This window comes from Piliocolobus tephrosceles, chromosome 2 (genome assembly GCF_002776525.5).
Source record: "Piliocolobus tephrosceles isolate RC106 chromosome 2, ASM277652v3, whole genome shotgun sequence".
NCBI classification, from domain to species: Eukaryota; Metazoa; Chordata; class Mammalia; order Primates; family Cercopithecidae; genus Piliocolobus; species Piliocolobus tephrosceles.
The window spans coordinates 100,538,651-100,566,342 of NC_045435.1; the positions used below are offsets into that span (position 1 = coordinate 100,538,651).

Genomic DNA, 27,692 nt, shown 5'->3' on the forward strand with positions numbered 1-27,692 from the left:
CTGTGTAGCAAAGATGGAACTTCCTGAGGATATCCCTTTGTAAAGAAACATAAAATTGCAGTAAGAGCAAGTGTTTCTTAAGGGCCCTCTGTGTGCTGCTCTGAACCCATCCTAATCATACAAGGTACTTGAGGGCACCCCTTCTAAACTTCGAGACAACCCTGCCAGTGACTTATTGTATCTATTAATACCTTTTCCAAATAAAAGGCAGACTCAGAAAAGTTAAGAGCCTTCTTCCAAGTGACAGGATCAGACCCAACTCTGTCCGAAGCTCATGTTGTTTCACAACCTGTCACGAGGGTACATTCTCTGTGCTGGGTTCATGGAAGACCAAGGAATAAGCCCTCTGCCTCTCTCCTTATGACAGGATCAGTTTCTCTGGGGAAAGTATTAATCATAGAGTATTCTTCAGCTTAGTTACAGTTGGGATGCCTGAAGGCCTGGTGATTTGAGAGGCCAGGTGGGAACATGGGAATGGAGATTGACCAGTTAGAGCTTTCCTTTCTTACTCACTGGTTTGTTCCTGGGGAACCCCAGTCCCCTTCCCCTGTAGAAGATCAGGAAACAGTCTTTCAGGATTCTTTCCATTTCCCCACCCCTAGGCCTTTTTCAGGCTACATTGCCTTTGAGCTGTGCTTTGAAGCTCTTTTGCCAGGAGCAGTGTTTCATCTGTGCAGACCAGTCCAACTGGGAGGTTCAGAGGAGCTGAGCAGTGCCCAGCTTTGTTGGGCTTTGAGTGCCCGAGCCACCAAGGACACATGCCCATCTCCACGGAAATTTGGAGGCAGGAGAGGAGCCCGAGGACATGCCTGCCGCAGCCTTAGCGGGCTAAGTCTGCAAAGAGGCCTGCCAGCTCCCACGCACCTGTCTAGACTGTGGGGACTGAACCTGGCCCCACTGCAAGCAAAACTGGGCTTGTGTCCTTTCTTTCTGAGGAGGGTAAGAAGATCCCACACACACACAGCACTTGTCAGCTTCTTAGTAGCACAATGATAAGGGACATGGCTTTTTATAGAACACCTTCATATTCTTTATCTCTTTTGTTCTCAGAATAACCCACGAAGTAGGGTTTATGATTATCCCTGTATGGGCAGAATTGTGTCCCCCAAAAATTCACGCATCCAAGAAGCCCTAACCCCCAGCACCTCAGAGTGTGACTGTATTTGAAGATAGGGCCTTAATGAGGTGATTAAGTTAAAATGAGTTTATTAGGGTGGGCCCTAATCCGGTCTGACTGGTGTCCTTATAAGAAGAGATTTGGACACACAGAGAAACACCAAGGGCCATATGCATGGAGGAATAGCCCTGTAAAGAGGCAGCCAGAGGGCAGCCAACTGCCAGCCAAAGGGAGGGGTCTCAGAGGAAACCCACCCTGCTGGCACTTTGACCTTGGACTTCCAGCCTCCAGAACTGTGAGAAAATACATTTCTGCCTTCTAAGCCCTCCATCCTGTGGCTGCTTGTTTATGCAAGCCTGGTCAGACTAATACAGCTCCTGTTTTCAAGATGTGAAAACAGGCTCAGAGACCTACCGTAAATGACACAGCAATTAAGCTATTAGTCCCATCCTCAAGAACTTAGTGTAGAGTTTCCCAGCTTTTTTCTTTACCTCTGTGACTCCAGTTTTTCTATCAGCAGCCATGTATTAAGTAGTGACAGATTCCTGTTTGCATTTCTAATGAATCAGATGCATACCCCTGCCAATCAGAGCTCAAGATGAGCATTGGCTAACTAGTGTTATCCACTAAACTGACAGGATTCCAGCCCAAACAATAGCACCTAACATCTTAGCATGCCAGTACTACTGTAACCCAGGTAAACGAACAGGGCCCACAGGTTTTGTCATATGACACAGATGTTCTAAGGTATGGGGCAGGCTTCCTTGCCACTATGGCGGTATGGTTTAGAAACTCTGTTGGCTCCATACATAGTCAGGCTCCCTGCACCTCTTTTCAGGGTTGTTTGATTCCCTGGGCTGCTCCATGGCAGCCCCAAGACCTGAACCCCCGTGTGCTGATGGAAGGGGAAGTGGAGTAGGGGTGGGATTGAAGGTAGCAAAGCATCCTCTTAAGCTAAGGATATCCCACACTTTCCAAAGGCACTGTAAAAGAAGAGCCAAAATCAGGACACCCAGAGATTCCCCTGCCTCTTAAATGACTGAATTTTCACTAATGCAAAAAAGCAACCAGGGGCCGGGCACGGCGGCTCACACCTGTAATCCCAGCACTTTGGGAAGCCAAGGCGAGCAGATCACTTGAAATCAGGAGTTCAAGACCAGCCTGGCCAACATGGTGAAACCCCATCTCTGTAAAAATCAGCTGGGCATGATGGTGGGTGCCTGTAATCCCAGATACTCGGGAGGCTGAGGTGGGAGAATCTCTTGAACCCGGGAGGCAGAGGTTGCGGTGAGCCGAGATGATGCCATTGCACTCTAGCCTGGGCGACAGAGCAAGACTCCATCTCGGAAAAAAAAAGAAAGAAAGAAAAGAAAAGAAAAGAAAAAAGCAACTAGGATGAGAATGGACAGAAAAATTATACAATAAAGGAGCGAGGCAAAAACCAGGCTGGGTAGAAATTGACTGTTATATGCAGATTACATGAGTTAATTCATGGAAAACCTGTTACCCAGTACAATCTGGGCAAGTACAGTCAGGTTTCTATATTCATGGGTTCTGCATTTGTGGCTTCAAGCAACAGCAGATCAAAGGTTTTTTTCCCTAAATGGATGGTTATGCCTGTACTGAACACGTGTAGACGTTTTTTCTTTTTTTCTTGTCACTATTCTCTAAACAATACAGTATAAAAACCGTTTACAAAGCATTTGCTTGTATTAGGTATTATACGTAATCTAGTGATGATTTAAAGTAACAGGAGCATGTGCACTGGTTATATGCAAATACTGCACTATTTTATATCAGGGACTTGAGCATCTGTTTTGGTATTTGCAGGGGTCTTAAAACCAATCACCCATTGATAACTGCAGGCAACTATAATTATTATTATTATTATCGATTATTATCTCTTTTCTTCTTCTAGCCAAACTTGTCAAAGTCTTTGGCTCTAAAGCATCTATACTATTCAGTTTATTCAACAAACATATATCAAGAGCCTTCTATATGCCAAAGGCTGGTCTAGTTGCTAGAGATACAAAGATAAACAAAACAAGAACACAGTCCTGCAATGGAGTTGACAGAGTGATACGTACAGAGCCAGTTGTTGTTGGGTGAGATCCACTATTTAAGCACAGAAGAAGGAACTACTATCATGGTGCCTGGGGCATCCCAGGAAGCTAAACAAGAGTTGTCCAAGCAGAGGGATATTTGCACACCTAGCTAAGGAACTTGAACATTGTTTTTGTTTTTTGTTTTTATTGTTTGTTTGTTTTGGCTTCCAGATGTTCCCAAAGAAAGACTGGACATGTCAGATGTGCCCCAGAGTGTTCTGCTAGTCTTTGCTCATCCGTGTTAAGCTCATCTGGAGTTCTGACCTTTACAGGAAGTGTAAAACTATGAGGAACATTGAAGATTTAAGAAAATGTTGTTAGCCTTAATATTATGGCCTAGGGACTCTTGTACACAGCTCTAAGAAGGTAGATAGACTGACCATTGGGAGTTGTCAGGGTGAATGTGGAGAAAAAGGAAAGTGAAACTAATGTATTTGGAGTGCCCACTCTGTGCCAGCCACTTTCACATACAGTGCCATTTAAATCTCATAACCCCATTTTGAGGTCAATATTATTATTTCAAATTTTCCATTGAAATAGCAATAGATCAAAGCAGTCATGAAATAACTTGTTGACATTCTTCTTCACTCCAACTTCTGTATATATTTTGGGCAATTTTATTGCCTAAGGCCCAAGTTCTCAAACTTAAGCATGCCTCAGAATCTTCCAGAGGGCTTGTCAGAACACAGACTGCTAGGCCCAAAGTCCAGACTGTCTGATTGGGTAGGTCTGGGGTGTGGCCTAAGAATTTGCATTTCTATCAAGTTCCTAGGTGATGCTGAGGCTGCCGGTCCAGGACCAGACTTTGAGAACCGCTGACCAATGGGAATGATCCACCCAATAACTTAGCCCAGCGGTTCCCAAACTGTGCTGCATTTTTGAATCACCTGGAAATATTAAAAAACAAAGACTGATGCCTAGCTCCTATGCTCACATGTTCTGATTTAATTGGTGTAGGGTGCAACCTGGCATTGTTGTTTTTAAAAGCTCCCCAGGTCATTCTAACACTCAGCAAAGTTTAGGAACCACTGGCCTAGCCTCATTTCTCCTTGACTCTAATCCCACCCTCCACCATCCATTTCAGCTGCCCACCACTGGGACTACAGGTGGAATTTGTCATCAGCTAGTGCTGTTCACAGCACCTCTCCCCAACCCTCTCTTTCACTGTCTCAGAACAGCTGTTTCTAGAACTCCTTAAGTGTCTTACTCACCTTCTCCCTTTTCATTCAGTCCCTCCTTTCCTATTCAACCTAGACCCTGTGGCACAGTAATTACTGCAGCCATCTCCTGCCCACAGCCAGTATCATCAATGCCCTTGTCTTCCTTGTTCTTTCTTTGACTATATCTACCTGGGAGAGTTTGAGGGGGAGCATCTAAGTCAAACTGCAGGCACAGGAATTTGAAGTTCCTTTTAAACTTCTGGAAGTTGATGACACTTGACCTGAGTTTTGATAGACAAATGAAAGTGGGAGAAAGCATATGTAGAGTATATGTAAAAGCACAGAGGAGGAAACGGTAGGGTTTGCCTGGGGAATGACATCTTGTGTATGTCTGCAGCAGGCATCTAGCCCCACAAAGACAGGAAGTAAAACTGCAGAGGCAGCCCCTTGCCAGATGGGAATTGGACCTTGGGCATTAAACCGGAGAATGTGAGCATTATTTTTATAACTGTGAAGAGCAGTTGATATGTTTTTGTACATGACTTTTGTTATAACATTAATGCATACTTATGAAAAATAAGAAATACCAAAAAGCTTAAAGAAGAAAATAATAATTACCTTTCATGTAATTACCCAGAACTCACCACTGTTAAGATTTTGTTGGGATTTGTCCTTTTCTTTTATGCATATTCTTACCTAGTTGAAAGAACGCTATACAAGTAAGTTTATATCTTGCCTTCACACTTAACATTTTAACATAAAGAATATTTGATGTTATTGAAACTTTGTAAATATTTTAATGTCAGCAAAAAAATTTCATCACATAGATACCGTATCACTTATTTAACTATTCCCATACAGGAAGAAATGGGGGCAGGGAGATTTCCTGTTGCAAATGATGCCACAATGTACATATGTGTATGAGTTAGTTTCTATCCGTGATTTTCATGATCAATACCAAGAAAGAAATTAATGGATCAAGCAGCAAGGAAGTTTTATACTTAGTAAAATTGGCCAAATTGTTTCCTTCCTACCAGTTTACGTTTTCAGTGTGAAAGTATGCACACTGCATATTCCCTTCTCCAGCACTTGGTGTTTTTTGTTTGTTTGTTTGTTTGAGGCAGAGTCTCGCTCTGTTGCCCAGGCTGGAGTGCAGTGGTGCAATCTTGGCTTACTGCAATCTCTGCCTCCCGGGTCCAAGCGATTCTCCTGTCTCAGCCTCCCAAATAGCTGGGATTACAGGCACCACCACCACACCCGGCTTATTATTTTTTATTTTTATATTTTTGCATTTTTGGTAGAGACAGGGTTTCACCATGTTGGCCAAGCTAGTCTTGAACTCCTGACCTCAGATGATCCGCCTGCCTCGGCCTCCCAAAGTGCTGGGATTACAGGCGGGAGCCACCGCGCCCGGCCAGCCCTTGGTATTATAATGGATGCCACTGAGGATTTTTCATATGTGGATGACATAATCAGATTTGCATTTCCTGGAGGCTGAACTGAATGGGCCAGATTGGAACCCATACCGTCGTCCTTGCTTTTCCTCCCTTGCCTCCACATTCTCCTTTTCCTATTTTCCCATTTGTTATCATCCTCTTTTCTTGGAGCGCTTATATTATGTGTTCACTACACGCAAAACACTGTACAAGGCTTTGCTACCAAGAAATAAATAAGAGCAGCACTGAAAGTCCTAGCTCTATGGATGTGACAAGCTCATGCTGGCCCAGAGACCCTCTTCCTCTAGCTCTGGCCGAAAAGAGTCTCTGGACAGTAATTCTCCTGAGGAAATAATACATCTTATATTTCACAATGAAATTGCCAAATGGATTTATTGCTTAATTTTTTTTTTCTTCATCCTGTGACCTTCCAGCCCCACACATGATCGTCCCTGTGCCTGGGATGTCCTTCTTCCTTCCTCTTTTCAACCCAAAAATTACCTTGGTGCTCATTCATCCTTCAAGACCTCTTTTAGAGCTCTGGAACACCTGCCTTCTGTACCTTGCCCCAGCAGAATCAGTCACTCAGGTTTCCTTGATCCTGCAGTCCAATTACAGCATTTTCTACACCTAAGTTGGTTTCTCCCTCTTGGCTAAGAGCCCTTCAAGAATAGAACATTTTGCATCCCAACTCTTACAAGACAGTATCTGGCACCGAGTTGTTACTCAGTAACTGTTGAATGAATGAGTGAGTGAGTGAGTGAATGAATTCCTGTTTTACTAAGGTGCATGCATACACATTCCATCTTAAATACTAGTGAGTTAAAGAGTGTAAAGGCAATATGGAGATGACATGAATTGCCAACATCACACCCTGAATCATTGATGCTTAAGGTAAAACAGACACCCGGTATACCAGATGTCTCGATCTAAACATTAATTGTTCTGTGTGCCTAGACACTGATTTGCATTCTGTTCTCTTTCATTTTAACTCCAAATTTAAGTTGTACCTGAGTATCTCTGTGATAGAGGAAGTAAAGGGGATTAAGTGATACCAGAATTTCCCAAAATGCATTCCTAAAAAATGGAAGCTGTGGGTTGTTCATAGGCATCACACACAAGAAAAGGGTCTTGTGGTCTTATAACTTTGGGAAACAATGTTACATAGATTTCTTTACCTCAAGACCTCTCTGTAGGCATTCTCGGAAGTAGAAGGAAAGATCAGTCAGGCAATGGTAGAGAAATAAAAGAGCAATCAGGTCTTGCCTCAGCTGTAGTCATCCCAGCCTCTCTCTGCCAGGGAAAACTCAAAGGCAGGATGGCAAACAGTATGCCAAGATCCTAGCCCCCTTCCCTACAAATCTCCTCAGTCCCACATCTGTGTAAGCCCCTGCCCCCACCCACCCACCATGCTGATGAGATCAGCCTTCATTACTTCTCTTCTAGAGCCAGGAAGCAAGGTAATGTGTGGGAAGTGATAGCTGCAAGGTAATGTGTGGGAAGTGATAACAACTTTGGAGTTAAAGCCATTCAACGGGAAAATTTGTTAAAAGACCAAGACATTGTAAAGCTGAAACACTTGAGTCTATTAAGTTCCCGGCTTCTTAGAACATTTTGTTACCAGGGAATGTTTTAAGGAGGGAAATCATTGAACTATCACAGCACCATCAGATACCAAACCTGGTACAAAGAACAACATTTTACAAGACATCTGTCTCTGCCACTCAGGAGACTTCTGAAAAGTTCTGCTTCTCTTTTCTCACCCTCTCTCCTAGCCCAACATCAACCCTCAACCCCCCTCACCCCTAGACATACTCTATACCTTTCTCTCCTCCTCCTCCCTGTTTTCCTCTCCATCCTCCTTCTCTCTCTACCTTACACACACACACACACAAACACACACACGCACATTCATAGCCCATGTTTTCACAGACACTATTGGAACGACACAGTGAGCTAGACCATCCAACGTTATTCAACCCTCTTTGGTAAGAAGGAGGCTAATTAAGTGACTAGAGGTTTAGACATTCACTGTTTATTAGGTCCAAACTCCAGAGAGCCTGGAGCATTCTCCTAAACAAACATTACCCTTTCATGGATTCTTATTCCAAGTCCAAATGAGATGGAGTGTTTAAGGAGAAACAGTATCTTCTCACAAACGTGAAGAAAGGAGTACGAGGGGAGATTGTGATTGTCAATAGAGGTAGAGGGGAAAAGCTATGTGCCTGTCACAGAAAGACTGATGCAAGCCATGTATCTGTTGGCAGCTAATGTCCATTAGTGATCGTCAGTAATTTAGACTAGCAACGTTAACACATTTGTGGTCAGCCCAATGGTTTGTTTAACTGTCTTCACTAGGAATACATCCGTCAAGAGACTGTTTTTTAAACAATAGTTAGCCTTCTAAACAAGAGTAACAACAAACTCAAATATCTCCTTGCCAATCTTAACACTGTTATACTATACCAGGAGGCACTTTAGAAGATAGAAGCCACCTGTTAAATAAGCAACAGCATTAACATAGACACAATTTTCTAGTTTGTGGATATTAAGGGGATGTTAGTGATTAGCCACAAGCCACAACTTATGAGAAAGCTACTTTTGTCTTGGTAGGCAAAGGAATGGAAGTTTTTTTAAAAATCTGCCTTTTTATTTTGCTTCTGTTTTAAGTAAATGAAAGTTGTGCTGGAAAAGCGAGTTTTGAGCCCAGCATCAAACATTAATGCTGCTATTGCTTTCACAAGAAACTGGGGAGCCACCATCCAAGCCTCAGCAATGCTGAAGAAAAGGACCTCATCTAAGTTCTGAATGAGAAGCAAATCCCACTGTGGGAGACCACTGGTCCTGAGTGACTCTGAGCCTAAGCCTCCTACTTCCTGCCCCTTCTTTTCTACTGTGGGCTCACAGACTCTGATGTTGGTGAAATGTTCTTTTCCTTGGCTTAGATTAGGCACCTGGTGTCCTGAAAGAGGTCACTGGTTTTCCTGAGGATATCCAAGGAGGTTGGCTCACCAGTGACTTACCACAGGCCAAATTTGAGGTTAATTAACCATCAGTCGTTGTCAGTGGGGCCAAATGTTATTCAGACATTCAGAGAAAAGAGACTTGGTCCAGCTTTGGGTAATGGCCCTCATCAACATTCCTTCCTATCCTAGTTCCAAACCAATATATCTTTAGCTGCACTGGGAGGTTGAAAATGATCAGAAATAGCTGGTTTGTCATTTATGTCACTCTACATTTGAAGAGGCTTCTTGATATGGTAACCTATTTATTGGATATATATGATATCTGAATCAAAATCTTTTTTCACTAAAACTCACCATCTCCTCATGAAAAGGTACATTTATTGATCTTGGGGAAACACCCTATTCAGAGTGAGTGTGAAAAAGGTGTTTGGTGGGAGATGAAGGGATGCAGATATTGGCCATCTGGGGACCAGACTTTCTGGCCAGAACTTGTCTGAGGAACAGAGAGATGTATATGCACTACTTTTGCTGTCTCGCTTTGCAGACCTCAGTGACCAACTCCTTGAAGTGGTGGGGCTAGAAGGAGCCATGGAGATGGGGCAGATCTACACCGGCCTGAAGAGTGCAGGGAGGAGGCTGGCCCAGTGCTCCTCTGTCACCATCAGGTATGCCTCTTTGTCACCAAACAGCTTCTGCGTCTCCCCATCTCCCTACACATTCACGCAGACAACTAAGAAGCCATCTTTGGATTTTAGGTCAGGGAGAGTGCAGCACAAAAGCTTGATGATGTTTGTAAAGAACATCTTTGTAGACCATTTCCCAAACAGGAGGTAATGCACCTATCTAAAACATCAACTGGAGGACCCGCCACAACCAGTTTGCTGTTCTGTTAAACTGACCTGGTGAAGTTCTCTAAACAGGAGTATAACATTAAATGGTCCAGAGACCAAAGGTCCAACTCCTTGGCATTTTTATATTTGCAAATTAAAATGTGAGATAGATGGCAGAGGGATGCCAGAGGACACACTCTGATGAAAAAACAATGTCTCTGCTCTGTTCTGCTCTTTCTCAGACAGTGACCTGAGAAATGCTATTTCCTATATGTCTTTGTATGCTAAGCCATCAACATCAGGAAAACTGGCACAATTGACAGAGAGGATGACAACTCTAGGATATGGACCACACAGCTTAGCCACTGCAGGCTCCTGGAAGAGATGACGTCTAATCGAGAGGATCCTCTGATTTCAGTTGCCTCTGATTAATCAATGCAGCTCCTCACACTTTGTCTGAGATTCTTCTCCCACCTGATTATGTCAGAAGTCTTTATTCCTTTCCTTTTTCACTAATTACTATGGACCAAATCTATTAACACGCCTTGGGGATCGCCTAGAGGTGTCCACAGGATGCTGGGTTTCCCAAAGGTATTTGACCACAGAATTCTTTTCTCCCATGGGCAAGTATTATCAGAGCACATTGGAAGAAACTCTGCCCTTGGCACTACATTGCATTCCTCAGAAAGGTCCCCACAGCGGATTCCCTGAGGTCTCTTAGCTGAAGGTCTGCTCCATTGACCCCTTTTCTTCATTTCCTCTTTTTGTTTTCTGTCTTTTCCATTCTCCAAAGCTTTGCTCTCCTTTCTTTCTGAGCTGTTGTCATGATGCGGTCCCTGTTTTCCAGATTAATTCTTGAGTCCTGTCCATTCGCCAGGACTCTAATACTGAGTAGGTCCAGTGTGTTAACACATCTAAGCCATAACTTATGAAAACCACAGAGAACAGAACATCCTGATCCTTGAGGAATCCAAAAGCCATGTATAAGGAGGAGGACTTTTTCTTCACATTCAGTAGCTCTATTTCCAGATAGAAACAGAGGGGGTGAGCCAGGAGCCCCATCCTCCTGGACATTTCCTGAATACCATCCCCAGCCTCAAGAACCAAAATGCCACTCTTTACTCTTGTTTTTGTTAGTAGATTTATTGTTTTTATTATTAAATACCCTCAGGGTCAGAGAATCATCACATCAGAAGACAGCTTTTCCCTCCCATTTTATAATTTCAAGAACAGAACAGTTGCCAAACCCAGGTGAGGGCTTCTATGTCAATGGGAGATAACTGTTCCCTGCTCACCCAGACCAGAGGCCTCCAAAAGAGCCTGCCTTTTCCTCCAAAGGCAATGTAGTATGAATTCATAACTCTTCTGCAGAGGGACGTCAGAAAACTTCATCTCTCTCCTTTTAAAATCTATGGCGGGGTGTGGTGGCTCAAATCTTTAATCCCAACACTTTGGGAAGCTGAGGAAGGAAGATTGCTTGAGGCCAGGAATTCAAGACCAGTGGGGGCAACATAGCAAGACCCCCTTCTACAAAATATTTTAAAATTAACCAGGTGTGGTGATGTGCACCTGTAGTCCTAGCTATTCAGGAGGTTGAGGTAGGAGGATTGCTTGAGCCCAGGAGGTCAAGGCTGCAGTGAGCTATGATCACATGACTGTACTCCAGCCTGGGAAACAGAGTGAGACCCTGTCTCTTTTTTAAAAATCCATATGCCAAGGCCAGAAAAGCCTTGTCTCAAGCAAGAAGGCAACACTTTTACCTCTCCTCTGGGGAGAGTATTCCTGAATGACCTTCTTTCCCAGGTAAGCCAGGCCCACAATCCATGCAACCCTAGAGTGTACTTGTTCAGGAGATTTTTTAAAAGGATTGAGGTTGGGCCGGGTATGGTGGCTCACACCTATAATCCCAGCACTTTGGGAGGACAAGGTGGGGCAGATCACGAGGTCAGGAAATCGAGACCATCCTGCCCAACACAGTGAAATCCCGTCTCTACTAAAAATACAAAAAAATTAGCTGGGCATGGTGGCGGGCACCTGTAGTCCCAGCTACCTGGGAAGCTGAGACAGGAGAATGGCGTGAACCCAGGAGGCGGGGCTTGCAGTGAAGCCAACATGGCACCACTGCACTCCAGCCTGGGCGGCAGAGCGAGACTCCATCTCAAAAACAAAACAAAACAAAAAACAGGATTGAGGTTAGAATAGATTACAAGGCAAGACACACTCAGACCTGAGCTGTATGTTGTATAAATTGGAGACATTACCTCATTGACATGATGCAACCTCTCACTCAACATAGAGACCAGGCCAGTTCCCCTTTCAGAGTGGAGTTTTTGGCATGCACTCCGGGCCTTCTAGCTGATTGTTTGAGGAGCATCTGCTCAGTGGTGGTGCTGCCATGCTCACTGGCCACTGTGTCCCAGACTTCTGTGGATTTCACTGCTCATCCACAGCAGTATTTCTCAAACTGGGATCTGAGGACCAAGGCAGTAGAATCCCCTGTAGTGCTTATTAAAACACAGACCCAGCCTAGCACAGTAGCTCACACCTGTAATCCCAGCATTTTTGGGAGGCTGAGGCAAGCAGATCACCTGAGGTCGGGAGTTCGAGACCAGCTTGACCAACATGGAGAAACCCCGTGTCTACTAAAAATAAAAAAAAAATTAGCTGGGTGTGGTGGTGCATGCCTGTAATTCCAGCTACTTGGGAGGCTGAGGCAGGAGAATCGCTTGAACCCAGGAGGCAGAGGTTGCAGTGAGCTGAGATCGTACCATTGCACTCCAGCCTGGGCAACAAGAGCAGAACTCCGTCTCAAAAACACACACACACAGAAACACAGACCACTGGGCCTGGCCCCAGACCTGCCAAGTTAAACTCCCTGAGGTGGTCTCAGAAATCTATTTTTAACAAGTTCTCCAAAGGAGTCTTAGAGAACCACTCTTAGGTGGGCAGATAAGGTTTTCCTACTTCTGTTTTCCTGGTGGGAACAACGTTGATTCTCTCACTTGAAAAAGCTCACTGTGTTCTCTCGGTGTTCTGGGTTCCAGGACAAACAAGCTGCTGCCAATGCAAGTGGATGGAGAACCCTGGATGCAGCCATGTTGCATGGTGAGTCTTGCCAATCTTTGAGACGGGGATGAGCAGCCTTATTTTTGAGCCCTTTTGGGGACTGACTTAATATGAAATCACTGAATCTCAGAGTTGCAGGGGTCGTGGAAGACTATCTAGTGCAACCCCTCTTCCACTTTGTTTATCCACTCACTCATTTACCTGCCAGCTGTTATCGAACTCCTGCTATATGCCAGACACTGTGAGGTACCGGCCACAAAACTGAATGAGACATAGAACTGACTTCGAGGAGTTCACAGTTCTAGTCAGTGAATTCTGAGACTTCATCTACTGTATCCTGGACAGCCTCAGCTTGAATCATGTCAATGGCAAGGAATTTATTACCTCAAGAGGAAGACTGTTCTGCTGATGAACAAGTCAAATTGCTTCCTTATGTGGAAGCCAAATCTACACACTTACCTTACCTGGAAGTTGGTAGCGTAGCTCCTCTGACTGCTGGAGCTCCCGGGAGAAAATTCCTCACAGAGCACAGACATGCCTCCCAACCAGTGCACCCACAGCCCTGATAACCTACTTGAAAATTCCACTGAATGAGTCACCACATGGGTTATCTATTTTGTTTATGGCACTATCACCCAGAACATAGAACAGTGCCTGGTGTGTAACAGTTGCACAATAATATATGCCAAATGATGAATAAAAGACTGAACAAATGAACTGACAAACATAGAGTATCTCCATTCCCAGACTTACTGTATTCGTTAGCTCTCCTTTTAACACCAGTATAGGAGCCATGCATCCTTCCTTCTTAGAGTTTGTCCTCAGTTAGAAACGCAGCTAGAATCTCTGTGGTGAAGAGCAATCATTGTCCTGGTTTTCAGGGCCTCTGCTGGGATACTACATGTGTAATACCCTCAATAAGATTGCAGCTATGCAAATTTCAAAAGATAAAGTGGAGTTTCTAAGCTTCCTCACTCTAGTGGAGTATTCAGATACTTTTATCACCTGCTATTTTGAGCCCTTTAGAACATCAAGTTGTCTTCTACTAGAGAGAGGGTTTCCTGAACCTGCTGAGAAAAGGTAGCATCTTCTATAAAGGTTATCAAAAACAGAAATTTCTCTGCAAAAATCTTACCTCGATCTTATGAAGACTAAGAAAAAAATGAAAACACACTATATCAAATAATGGCTTTCCACCCTGCTGGAGTTGGGATGGATGGAGGGAGTTTCTACTGTTTATCATTTGATGGAACTGAATTGAGAAGAATCTATCCAAGCTCCTCCTATCTCCGACCCCCCTACGAAAAAAAGGTGGAAGAAATCAAACGCTCTCCTACCTGGTTCAGTCCTAGCTGAAAACTGGATTGCTATTCCTATAAATTCAAGCACTGGATTTTGAAGTAGCTAAATATTTCTCCCTATGCCCACACCCACCCTTCCTCCACACCAGCCTTTAGAGATTACAACTCACTGTGAAAAAATTTGTGAACCAATGATTTCATAGTGTGAGGTCCAGAAATTCATATGTAAAGGTATATTCATCTGCTTTGACTGCCATAATAGAATACCACAGACTGACAGCTTAAACAACAGAAATTTATTTTCTCACAGTTCTGGAGGCTGACAACACAAGACCAAGGTGCCAGAAGGGCTGGTTTCTGGGGAAGCCTCTCTTCCTGACTTCCAATGGCCGCCTTCTTGTTATATCCTCACATGGCTTTTCCTCTGCGTTTGCACACTCCTTTCTCTTCTTAAAGGAACACCAGTTCTAAGGGATTAGGGCCCCACCCTCATGACCTCATTTAACCTTAATTACCTCCTTAAAGGCCCTATATACAGATATAGTCACATTGGGGGTTAGGGATTCAGCATATGAATATGGGGGGACACAATTTAGTCCATAACAGAAGGTAACAGAAAATCATTCTTAAACTTGCAAGGGTTAAAACCCATGTACCCCTTGTTGAAACATCTTCTTGAAGGTATACACCAACTAAGAAGTGATTCAGAATTAAAGACTTAAGAATGGACTATCACAGCCCAAAAGAACTTTTAGTAAAAATGGAAACCACTGAAATTAGAATGAAGTTTCCAAAAACCTGCTAAATATGGTTATGCAACTAAATGCAAATGGAAAAAATCATTCTTTGAAAGTGAAGACATATCATGTAAACATTAATAACCTGTATCCCAAACCTAAGATTATATTAACAAAGGCCAAAAACGCAGGAGACACTGCTGAAGGAATAGTAAAGATACGTGAAGTTTCTCATTGTCTCTCTTCACTTTGATGATAAAACATATAAATCAGAAGATAATTTTAATCGGTAGACAATCACTAGTGAAACTAAAAATAGAGCACACGCCTTTCAAATCTGGAAGAATTCAAAATATATAAACTCTATTAATGTAGCACAGGATAGAAAGCAAAAAATAAGCCAACCTTTAAAAATTTTTTGAATCAAGTCGAATGATGTTAAGACTATACACACACACACACACACACACACACATATATATACACACACATACATATATACACACACATATATTACACATATATAAAAGAAAAATAGATGAGTTAAAGTTCCCCATTAAAAGACCAATACTCTCATATTGAGTTAAAAATGAAAATCCAAATATATGCCTCAAAAGATACATCTAAAATGAAAGGTTATACATATGCATATATAATATATATCTTCTTATTTTATCCTTTATCAGGTACAGAGAAATTAAAAGGAAGAAATAGTAATGTTAATTATGCTAATTTTAGACAAACTAACCTTCCCATGTACCTAAAGCATAAAGCAGAATAAGTAAATGCATTTTTTATTTGATAAAAAGTACACTCAGTTATGAGATATAGTAGTCATAAAATGTTAGATATTTAATAACAGAATAAAAATATATACTGTGAAAAAATAATATCAATATACTGAGAAAAGGTTGATACAGAAGAAGTTGACAGACAGATATTGAGAAGCTTTAAAATATTTGTTTCCAACTTTGAAGCTAAGTAGCCAAAAAAAAAAAATGCTTGGATGAAATAACTCTATAACTCATAAAGAAATTAAATGTCATATTTGTTCAAGCATTCATATTTACTAAAATAGATCAGAAACTAGTTTACAAGGCAAAAAGCACCAAAAAACCCAGTTGCAGAAATTATAAAGGTCATTTTCTTTGACCACAAAGTAATAAAACTAGAAATTAGTAATAGAAGATTAAGTGAATAAACAAAATTTAGTCACTTGGAGACTTAAAAATTCTCCTAAACAAGAGATTTATGAGGAGATCAAAGCCACCATGGTTGATTACTCAAAAAATTATAAAAATAAGAAGGCTTCAGTTTAAAAATTATAGAATATAGCCTAAACTATATTTGGAAGTAAATTCAAAGCCTCATAATCTTCGATCATATAAAAAAGAAATAAAATGTAATGAATAATACTAAAATTAGAAGAGCAACAATAAAACAATCTTAGGAGAAGCAGAAGGAAGAAAATAATAAAGATAAAAGTAGAAATTAAATAATTAAAAACAGGAAACTCTAGAACTAGTTCTTAAAATATGTCAACTGTTTGAAAACCTAATTTTTAAAAGAGAAAGGAATCAAAGATATTAAAATGTAAAAAACATAAATGTAATATAAAAATATAAATATAACTGTTTCCATGGCTTTATTTAAATATAAAACAAGGCTGGGCGTGGTGGTTGACGCCTATAATCCCAGCACTTTGGGAGGCTGAGGCACAAGGATGACTTGAGGTCAGGAGTTTGAGACCAGCCTGACCAACATGGCTAAACCCCATCTGTACCAAAAATACAAAAATTAGCCAGGCATGGTGGCCCATCCCTGTAATTCCAGCTACTTGGGAGGCTAAGGCATGAGAATTGCTTGAACCCAGAGGCAGAGGTTGCGGTGAGCCAAGATCACGCTACTGTACTCCAGCCTGGGTGATGGAGTGAGACTCTGTCTCAAAAATATATATATATATATATATGTATATATAACAAAATATATAATCATCTTGATTCTAATGAACTTGAACATCTTAAGAAGATGAATGAAAATCCTGGTAACCATTAATGAAATCAAATTATTTCAAAGAATTACATACTAAATGATCTTAAAACAGGTGGCCTTATTGGGGAGATCTTCCGTACTACTAGAAAATACATACTTAGGTAGACTATTTCATAGTATAGACAACGATGGAAAGCTACTCAATCCATTTTGTGAAATGAAGACATGCAATAACCTAACAAAAATTACACTTAAAAATAGAAAACTATAGACCAATCCCAAATATAAATATGACATAAGAATTATAGTTAAAAGTATTGGTAGGTAGAATTGAACAATGTATTAAAAGAATCATTCACCCCTCTGAGCATATCAAAGGAACAAAAGAAAGTCTTCTAATATTAGTTTAAATAGAAAAATTGCATGATAAAATAGATGACCCAAAAGTATTCAATTACATTCAACATTTCTGATTTTTAAAGACAAAAACTCTTGAAAACTAAGATCAGAAAGCTTCTCCCCCACTAATGAATACCTTTGTTAAATATATGTTAAACCATAACGAATATTTTACTTAATAGTAAAACACTAGAGGAATTCTCACTAAAATCATGAACCAGACATGTATTTTTAACATTGGAAATTTTAGCCAATGCAATATATACTTGAAGCAGAAAAGAAATATAATTATTTAGAAAAGAGTCAAAACTGTCATTATTTGTAGATGGTAAGATTATGTACATTAAAAGCTAATAGAATAAACTGAAAACCTCAAAGGATAAATTACTTCAATAAAACCCTATAGAAAAATGGACAAATATTAGTAGTTTTCCTACACACTGGCAATAATCAATTCAAATAATATAATTAAAAGCTTAAAATATCATTATATAAGCAACAAAAGACATAAAATACTAAACTGAACTGTGTAAAATGAATGAAGATGACTATAAGATTTAACCAATAAAGAAAAAGAATTTAACACAGAACATCCTATGTTCCTGAACAGGGATCCCCAAATCCCAATGCAATTGTTTTTTTAACTCTACAAACAATGCAATTTCTAGGATGTCTTATAAAAGAATGCTGAGAAATAACTTCTCACAAGATATTAAAATAATTATAAAGCCACAATAATTTGAGTAACATGCTATTGGCATGATATTGGATAGATAAATCAATAGTACAGAAGCAAGCCTTGAGAAGCCCTAGTATACATAAAAACTAATGAAGGAAAGACAAAGATTATAAACTAATTAGATAGGAATGAACAGTTTAGTATACAATATCCAAGAAATTGCATTTCAGAAAATGTCATTATATAGAACCTCTCACCTCAAACTATATTCCAAAAACAAAACCGAAACAAAAAAAACCCTCCAATTCAATTACAGAATTTTTTTTTTTTTTTTTTTTTTTTTGAGACGAAGTCTCGCTGTGTCGCCCAGGCTGGAGTGCAGTGGCCGGATCTCAGCTCACTGCAAGCTCCGCCTCCCGGGTTTACGCCATTCTCCTGTCCCAGCCTCCCAAGTAGCTGGGATTACAGGCGCCTGCCACCTCGCCCGGCTAGTTTTTTTTTTTGTATTTTTTAGTAGAGACAGGGTTTCACCATGTTAGCCAGGATGGTCTCGATCTCCTGACCTCGTGATCCGCCCGTCTCGGCCTCCCAAAGTGCTGGGATTACAGGCTTGAGCCACTGCACCTGGCCTCAATTACAGAATTAAATGTTCCTAGCTACCAGAAAAAAATAGATGATCATAATTACACTGCGGATAGGGATTTTCTAAGGAAAAAGTGGCATATTTGACTATTAACCAATTTTAATTTCTACAAGTCAAAAAATCAATATCGAATTTTTAAAAGACTAAGGACAAGATGTTTGCAATCGCTATCCCAAAGATCAGGTTAATTCTCACAAGGTATAAAGAAATGAGCTATTAGAATCCAGTGGAAAAAAAATACTAACAATGCAATAGTGAACAGAGAATTCATAGAAGAAGTGCCATGGGCTAATAAATCTATGAAATAATATTTAATATCACAAGTTTTTAAAAAAGGAATAAAAGATTTTTGAATTAAAACAGTGAGAAAGCTATGCCATGTTTCACCTACCAATTAGCACAGCTTTTTTTGTTTGTCTTAATATTCATTGTTGTCAAGGGTATGGGGAGACCAGTACACTCATACAGTGAGGCAAGAGTATCGACAGTTACAGCCATTCTGAAAAGCATGCAGACCCATGTATCAAGAACTCTTGTTATAAATATCAATATACATTGATCTAGTTCATTTACTTTCACTTTTAAAAATTGTTCATATACTTCTAGGAACTTATTCTAAGTAAAACACAGATTACCAGAAATACAGAAAGATTGATATATAAGAATGTCATGTCTATATTACTCGTCATTGGAAAAAGTTGGAAATTTCCTAAAAATTTCCTTAAGCCCAAAATTTAGGGAAAGGTTTCAGCTGGGCACAGTGGCTCACGCCTGTATTCCCAGTACTTTGGGAGGCCGAGGCAGGTGGTTCACAAGGTCAGGAGTTCAAAACCAGCCTGACCAATATAGTGAAACCCCGTCTCTACTGAAAATACAAAAAATTGGCCGGGCGTGGTGGCGGGCACCTGTAATCCCAGCCACTCAGGAGGCTGAGGCGGGAGAATCACTTGAACCCTGGAGGTGGAGGTTGCTGTGAGCCAAGATCGTGCCACTGCACTCCAGCCTGGGCGATAGTGCAAGACTCCATCTCAAAACAAAAACAAAACAAAACAAAAACAAAAACAAAACAAAACAGAAGCCCATATTTGTTTATATATGTATATACAAAAGTATATATATATATTTATTAAGAAAACTTGACTCATTATTGTAACACTGTAAGATGATCTTTCATGCTTCACCATCACAGTTAGGGGGCATAATTTGAGCCTCAAAATTCAGAATCTTCTCCCAGAGTTAGATGATAGCAGAATCTCAAAGTCAAAGATGATCCTAGTTATCTAGTCTGGTGATTCTCAGAGTTGAGTATGCATCTAAATAACCTACAGGGGTTCTGAAACACATATTGCTGGGCCACATCCCAGATTTTCTGGTTCAGTAAGTCTGGATGCCAGAGAGTTTTCATTTCTCACAAGTTCCAAGGTGATGCTGATGCTGCTGGCCTATGAGCCACACTTTGAGAACCAACGATGTAGTTGAACTTCCCAACTCATCAATAAATCCCACACTTCTTCCCCACCCTCTGCAAAATCTGATTGATTGTCCAGTTACATTCTTTTGTTTTTGGGGGTTTTTATGTTTGTTTGTTTGTTTGTTTGTTTGTTTGTTTTTGAGACAGAGTCTCACTTTGTTGCCCAGGCTGGAGTGCCGTGGCGCAATCTCGGCTCACTGCAACCTATGCCTCCCAGGTTCAAGTGATTCTCCTGCCTTGGCCTCCCAAGTAGCTGGGATTCCAGGCGCCCACTACCACACCTGGCTAATTTTTTTTACTTTTTAGTAGAGACGGGATTTCACCACGTTGACGAGGCTGGTCTCGAACTCCTGACCTCAGGTGATCTGCCTACCTTGGCCTCCCAAAGTGCCAGGATTACAGGTGTTAGCCACCACGCCTGGCCTTGTCCAGTTACATTCGAAGGCCTCTGGTGGCAGGAAACACTGTCATGAAGCAGAGCATTCTAGGATCTTGGAGGGCCCAGAAACAGCTAAGACCTGAAAACCATGCAAACCTTCCCCCCTCCCTTAGGCTTGCCTTAAGCAGATTCCTGCTCAAAGCACAGTTTTCTTTAACTTTTAAAATATCACAGAGACTATTTGAGACCTTTCAGATTTGTGCCTTTCTATGCATCTGTAGTTAAAATTACAGCAGATCTCAGACACTTTTCTTTTTTGTTGCTTTGTTGTTGAGACAAGGTCTCACTTTGTCACCCAGGCTGAAGTGCAGTGGCGAGAACATGGCTCACTGCCGCCTCGACCTCCCAGACTCAAGCAATCCTCTCACCTCAGCCTTCCAAGTAGCTAAGGGTGCCCCTTCATGTCTAGCTAATTTTTGTATTTTTTGTAGAGACGAAGTTTCACCATGTTCCCCAGGCTGGTCTTGAACTTCTGCGCTCAAGTGATCTGCCCACCTGGGCTTCTCAAAGTACTGGGATTACAGGTGTGAGCCACCGTGCCTGACCCCTCAGACACCTTTCAAATGGTTTGGGAAGGGTTCACACTTAAAGTTATTGGCCATTTTACTAGGCATTATCTGAATTACTCACCCTGAGAAGTCCCTCAATCTCTTGCTTCTCTTGAAGTAATAAAAATGTGTTGGTTTGCAGAAAACAGCCCCCAAACAAAGTCAATCGCCAGCACTAGTGAAGTTCACATTTTTATTCTATTTTAAAGGGGAAATTACATGCTGCAATAGTTTTGTGAACTTCGAACTATCATGCAAGAGTCTAGTGTATCAATTCTCTCTGTGATCGAGCAGAAAACTATGCACTAAGCTGCTGATCTTAGCACTTGGCCAGGTGCTGTCAGTGTTGTGAATAGCTTTTAAGAAAAATCATAGAGACTTTAGTTAATTGCCTGACTTACCCGATTACCAAAGAAGCTTGGGTGCTAACTACAGCAATGTGGGATGACCTCTTTCTATCAGGGATTGAAAAGGCAGGCTTAGCCACATCCAACTACCTCCTAAAATAGGATCGTAACTATTTTACCTGCTAGCCCCTAATTTAAGGGTAAGGGACAGATATCTCTTTGACTGGAAATGAGGATATGATTTCATACTTCTTTCGGTTCTATAGTAATAGAATCCACAAAGCTGACGAAAATATTATGTTATCCAGGAGCCCCAAACTCCTACCCTATCAAGACCTTTGTCAGAACTGCTGAAAAACATGCAGGAGAGATTTGAGTTTTACTTCCTTTTCTGTGCCCTAGAGGTACTAACTAGCGAATAAATAGCTCAGCTAAAGGGAGAAAAAAGAGAAGCGAGGGTCTTGTATCATCTTAAAAAAAAAAAAAAAAGGCCAGGCACGGTGGCTCATGCCTATAATCCCAGCACTTTGGGAGGCCGACGTGGGCGGATCATGAGATCAGGAGTTCAAGACCATCCTGACCAATGTGGTGAAACCCCGTCTCTACTAAAAAATACAAAAATTAGCCAGGCATGGTGGCAAGCGCCTGTAGTCCCAGCTACTCAGGAGGCTGAGTCAGGAGAGTCGCTTGAACCTGGGAGGCAGAGGTTGCAATGAGCTGAGATTGCGCCGCTGCACTCCAGCCTAGGCAATAGAGTAAGACTCTGTCTAAAAAAAAGGGGGGGGGGGTGCTCTACCAGCAGGAAAGGTAGGCACCAGCTACCAACCTCTGCCTCAAACATAGCCATCTCCACTGCCAGCATGTACGGCTTATCAGTCAGTACTTCCACAATGTGTTGTACCCTGAACAGGCACTGCACTGGCTCAGAGAGTACCATGGTGAAGAAGCTGAAGTCCTTCCCCTCATGGGCATGGGAGATCAGGAGTGTGAGATGGCTGACCACCAGGGAACATGCCACAAAGAATGCTACATTGCATGCCACAGATAATTGCTGTCCGAGTCTCCAGTCTCCAGCCTATGCCTCACTTCTGTGCATTCTGGGATAAACATAATGCCCACAATAAGACACACAGCACAAAATGATGTTGATGCATTCTCGGTTTTCTCCTCTGGTGACTACCACAAAACAGTGACTCTCTCCCCTTTTAGGTCTCCAGGCTGGTGGAAGCCAACAGAAGGGTCATTTTCAGCTTTTAGCACCAGTTTATGCTAATTGCCCACAGTGTCTTCTGGTTCCATCCTTCCCTTCCATTTCCTGGAGCCCTTTATTTTTATTTTAATTTTTTGAGATAGAGTCTCTCTCTGTCGCCCAGGCTGAAGTGCAGTGGCGCGATCTTGGCTCACTGCAACCTCTGCCTCCCGGCTTCAAGTGATTCTCCTGCCTCAGCCTCCCAAGTAGCTGGGGTTACAGGTGCCTGTCACCACCTCCAACTAATTTCTGTATTTTTAGTAGAGACGGAGTTTCACCATGTTGGCCAGGCTGGTCTCAAACTCCTGGCCTCAAGTGATCCACCCATCTCAGTCTCCCAAAGTACCGCGATTACAGTTCCTGGAGCCCTTTCAATGTCAACCTGGCTTACAGTAGTACCCTTTTAGCCAGGCACTCACTACCCCAGCTCACCTTGACAACAGCTGTTAAATAATTTCCCTCAAACTTTTTTTTGTCATGTTATTCTCCAGTGTAGAATGCCATCTCTCACGCTTCCTCATTTCTTCATGTGAACCCAGTCTTTCTGCCTCTCTTTAAAACCCCACACCAGCTGCCCTACCTGTGTCCATGACCACATTTCTCATAGTTTGCCCTGAACTCAGCCTGCTCATCTGTGACTTCTCTACCCACACCCTTTTCACCAACACATTTCCTTTCCTTTCTTCAAATTTTAAAATTATTTCCTCCTTGTTCCCATCAGACTTTTCTCATTCCATGCTCACCTTGTTTTGGACGCCACTTGGTGTACCCGAGATTAATTTAAACTCGTTGATGGTCTCTGTGTTCAAGAGTTCTTCTGTTGTTCCCTGTGGTCACACTGTCATTTCCTACAATGCGGTAAAAACCACAAGAATGAGTTCATAGGTTCTATTTCTTTTGACCTCCATCTTTCTCTTTCCCCATAAGACAAGGATTTCACTAACTGTTACTTTCCATTTTACAGTTTACAGTGGGCTTTCATTGACAATCTATTATTTGATCTTTGTGAGGAAAATAAGACAAATGTTATCCTCCTCATTTACAGTTCAGTAAGTACTGGCTCTGAAGATTCAATGATTCGTCTGAATTTTCACAGCCAAGAAGTGGAAGTGTCTGGACTCAAACCCAGGTCTTTGAATTCTAAGTGCTTCCTGTTCCCACATCGTCATCCTACTCTGAGCATTATCATACTTCATAAATATTGTGGATGGACGGATAACATAGATTATTAAGGTTGCAAGGCCACACTCAAGTAGAAATTAACTATTTCAAAGTCATGACCTGAGGATAAAGTTGGGAAGAAAGGCAAAAATGAGAATACATTGGTGTCTTTCACTTCCAATTGACTTAAAGTTTATAGGAGAAAACACTTATAAACCCTAAAATTTAAAGAAAAAAAAGTTTTAAAAAGAATTTAGGCTCTTCCCTAGAAGGCCAAGAAAAGAGGAAATACCTAAGGCACTCACTTGGGAACTCTCCACATAATGTTGCTTAGTCAGAGGTCAGACCAAAGTCTCTGTCACTTGATTGACATCTCAGCACTGCCTTGGCAGGAATGACCAGGAACAATGGAGGCTAGGAATCTGAAAAACTGGGCTCTAATTGTTCTGCTGCTCTGTTTGTGAACTTAGGCTAGTCTAATGGGCTCCTGCAGAGGGGTCGATTGAGTCCCTGAGGTCTCCTCTGGCTGTGACATTCTGAGAGTCTGTGAATACCAAGGACACAAGACAGGTGTGAGCTGATCACCACGTGGGAAGGTCACACCTGTCTCTCCAGAGCTTCCGCCCCTCACTCCCAGCCGTGCCAAACTCCAGGCCCAGTCAGGGTCAAGTTGCCAATTTTGAAGCCGTTCAAGGACAGTTGTCCTTCTGCATGGGGCTCCTTCCAGCCTGAAGCTGGCCTTTCCTTTCTCTGTGGCTCACTCTCCCTTAGGCTACTGAGATTTGCATGCCACTAATTCATTTCTGCCTCTTTGTTTTTAGATTAAAATTACTCACAAGAACCAAGCACCCATGATGATGGGGCCTCCCCAGAAGAGCAGCTTCTTCTCGTTGAGGAGGAAGAGCCGTTCAAAAGACTAAACAGTGTGCCAAACACCAGCTAAACCAAGACAGAAAACAAGAAACTATAATGCACACTCACACACACATTTATGTGCACACTCACATATGCACACACACGCACACTTACACACTCTTCTCTAACCAGCGGAAGCAAAGCCACCCTTCAGGAAGAAAACGTCACTTTGCCATAGATTCTATTTCAACAGTGGGTACACCCGTAACAGAGCCAGTGCCAACAAAACATTTTGAATGGACTTAGGGCCCATGAGGGTGTGGCTGGTTCATGCAGCAACCTCCACATTCCCACAGGCCTCGAGTAGAATTTTTTGAGACTGAAGAGAAATCCCCCTTTCTTTCTCCCAGCCCTGCAGGTTTCCTCACGGATGCTTGTGAGGGGCAGGCTGCAGGTTTCCTGCCTATGGTGAGATCGGATGTGGCCAAGAGAAAGAGCTCTGGTTCCAGAGAATTTGCACAAAGGTCCCTCTGTACAGAGACAAAACGGCCTCCAGCTCTCACAGCGTAATCCTTGGCAGGGCTCAGCAGGCGCACGTTGGTTTCTTGGTCGTCCTTTGAGTGACAACTTCTCCCTCAACCTGCTGAGGAGGCAGAAAGGCCGTGGAAAGCTGTATTTCCATTCTTGGGTTTCTGCACCATCAGTGGGCACTTGTTATTTTCCCGGAGCCTTCTCCTGGTGGCTGTATGTTTGTTTAGAGGCGGCTCCAAGAGCTCCCAGAGCTGCCTGCACAGCACACCTTAGATGTGGTATTTATTTTCTTAGTTCTGTGAACACCTGGGAGGGAAAGCAGAGAAACTGGGATTTATTTTTCAAATTGGTGTCATAATATTGTGTAAAAAGGGAAGAAAAAAAAAAAAACCACCCCCAGCTTCTTTCTTTTTCAAGCCAAAGCGTGTTTCCTGTTTGAGTTCCAAGCCCTGGTGGCAGACTATTCCTGAAGGCAGAAAAGATGGGAAGGAAGGAACTTTGCTAGGGAAACCGGGAGATGGTTCCCTCCTGCTTCTTTGCACTCACCACTCCCAGAGTATGACCTGAAGGACCTTCTGATGGTCTTACGTGTGTGTGTGTATATATATGTTTAGCCTATATATTTATATATATATAAATATTTATTTACTGACGGACTTTTCCTGATTGAAAAAATAACAGAGGTAGTATGAGACAGAAAGTGGTAAGGAAAAAGAAGGTTCTTACTCCCCCACTCCGCTGTTTCATTATCAGGACGCATCTCCCTGCGATGATCACAAGGGTTAAGGGGAATGAAAGTAGCTCCCTATTATGAATGAAGAGACTGAGAACTCCTATTCTAGATCCTCAAAACAAGCATGAAAGACTTGCTGGGCTGGATTTACTCTCCCATTTGTCAGATAAGAAAACTGAGTCTCAGAAAAGTTCAGAGACTTTTCCATGGTGTCTTGGCTAATGCAGCTTGAGAGTAGGTGCCGTTACAAAGATATTTAATGGAGAAAAGAACCCATGCATCTCAGAGTAGGGTCGTTTCCGGTCACTGAAAAGTGATTCCACTTGGATCCAGGTTGCCAGGGAGGAACAAACGTACAGCACATGCGTGGACGGGATATCCCCACACAAGAAAACGAGTGCCTCATGCTGCTTCCCAGAGGTTCTCTCTGGCCTGAATGGAAAAGAAGTTGGTCTGAGGTCGAAGGTACTAAACAGATCATCAGATTGAACTCTCCACATGTCACCTTATCATGGTCATCATGGTCTTAGTTTGGAAACAACCTTGGCTGCGGGGATGACCTCAGTGGAGAGTCGCAAGGAGGACTGAGGCATCTTCTGCAAGATACTGCCAGCCAGGACGGAGGGGTCTCAGCAGAGCTCAGTGCACTTCATTCAGCAAGTGCCAGCATTACCATCCTTTCCCAAAGGCAAGGCCGCTCAGAGCTTCACTGGGCCTCCATCCCTCTCTGAGATTTCTCAGTGGAAACTTGGACCCATTTAATATCACTCTGCTGAGCTGCCTCTAATCTCCTTGCATTGGACAGGAGCTTTGGACAAGGAAGGGAATATTAAGATTGTGTGTACAAATGGCACTTAACTGTGAAGGACCATCTAGGAGCAAGATCTAAGACCATTCTGCTCAACCTAATAGTGCAGAATGCTGACTAAGGGGAAAACCAGGCCACCTGAAGTATATCTTTAATGATGGTATTCTTGGTGATGGGACCAACAAGCTCCAGAATTACTACAGGTATTATCTTGGAAGCCACTTGATTCTGAAACTGAGGCAGTTTCAGGTTTGGGGTCACTGATTCTAAGACATTTACAGAAGTTCATGCATGTGTTTCAGCCAAGTTCCCCCAAGATTGAGGCTATTGAGACATGGCACTATCAACAGGTGAAATTGATTCTCAGAGACTCACAAGTCTCATGAAGGGGCTGTGCAGAAAATGGCCCTTACCTGCTATACCCTAGTGCACAGGACTTGCAATATTGCTTGAGAGACATATCCCAAGTCCTTCTTAGAGGCATGGAGTATAACAACTTCAGTGGAATTGCACTTCCAATTTGGTAACCTTAGTAAATCTTGTGTTGTTTAATCATGACTTGCAAATCATCCTTTAAACACTATGACTGTGGTTTCTTGTTGTGGAGTCCCTCATCATAGTGACCCTCATAGCAACCTCTGAGGTTAGCCAAGAAGGTATTATTATCTCAATCTCAATGAGAAGAACAAGGCTTAAAGAGGTTTAGTGACTTCTCAAAGCCACATGGTTAGTCAGGGGAGAACCTAGTCCCTTATTTCTTATTCTGATTCTGGCCATGCTATAGACATGTTCTCACCTGCCCCCCATGCTTCTACCCCAATAGCAATAAAAACTGTAAAGCAGGAACTCTTTAGTACATTGTGTTGTCCCTAAACTGATGAGCTAGGAATTGTGTTCCATTATGGCTTAGTCTTTTTGGAGTTTCCCCAGTGTGTTGAGAGTGGAGATAGACCTAGTAGGATGATTATATTCAGGTCAGAGACCAGCTCCTCTCAAGAGAGTTCTTTCCACAGATGGAAAAGATACGTTAAAATTGCCAAATAAATTAGGAAATACTTGGCAGAACCTGGAAGAGCCTCCAGACTGGCGTTACATAACATGCATATACATTATACATAT

At 42.1% G+C, this 27,692-nt stretch overlaps 1 protein-coding gene across 9 annotated transcripts in view; it reads left to right on the forward strand.

Annotated features, from left to right (window-relative positions):
* Positions 1 to 27,419, forward strand: part of DGKG (diacylglycerol kinase gamma) — a 215,063-nt gene extending 187,644 nt beyond the window's left edge. For 5 of the 9 annotated variants that reach the window (XM_023187581.1, XM_023187584.1, XM_023187585.2 and 2 more), the window contains 3 exons: positions 9,329 to 9,449; positions 12,659 to 12,719; positions 24,468 to 27,419. In XM_023187581.1, coding sequence (XP_023043349.1) covers positions 9,329 to 9,449; positions 12,659 to 12,719; positions 24,468 to 24,566 — 281 coding nt within the window. In that variant the 3' untranslated portion in view covers positions 24,567 to 27,419. The remainder of the gene's footprint in view (positions 1 to 9,328; positions 9,450 to 12,658; positions 12,720 to 24,467) is intronic. The other 4 variants (XM_023187580.2, XM_023187582.2, XM_023187583.2 and 1 more) reach the window with 2 other exon arrangements.
* The last annotated feature ends 273 nt before the right edge of the window (positions 27,420 to 27,692 follow it).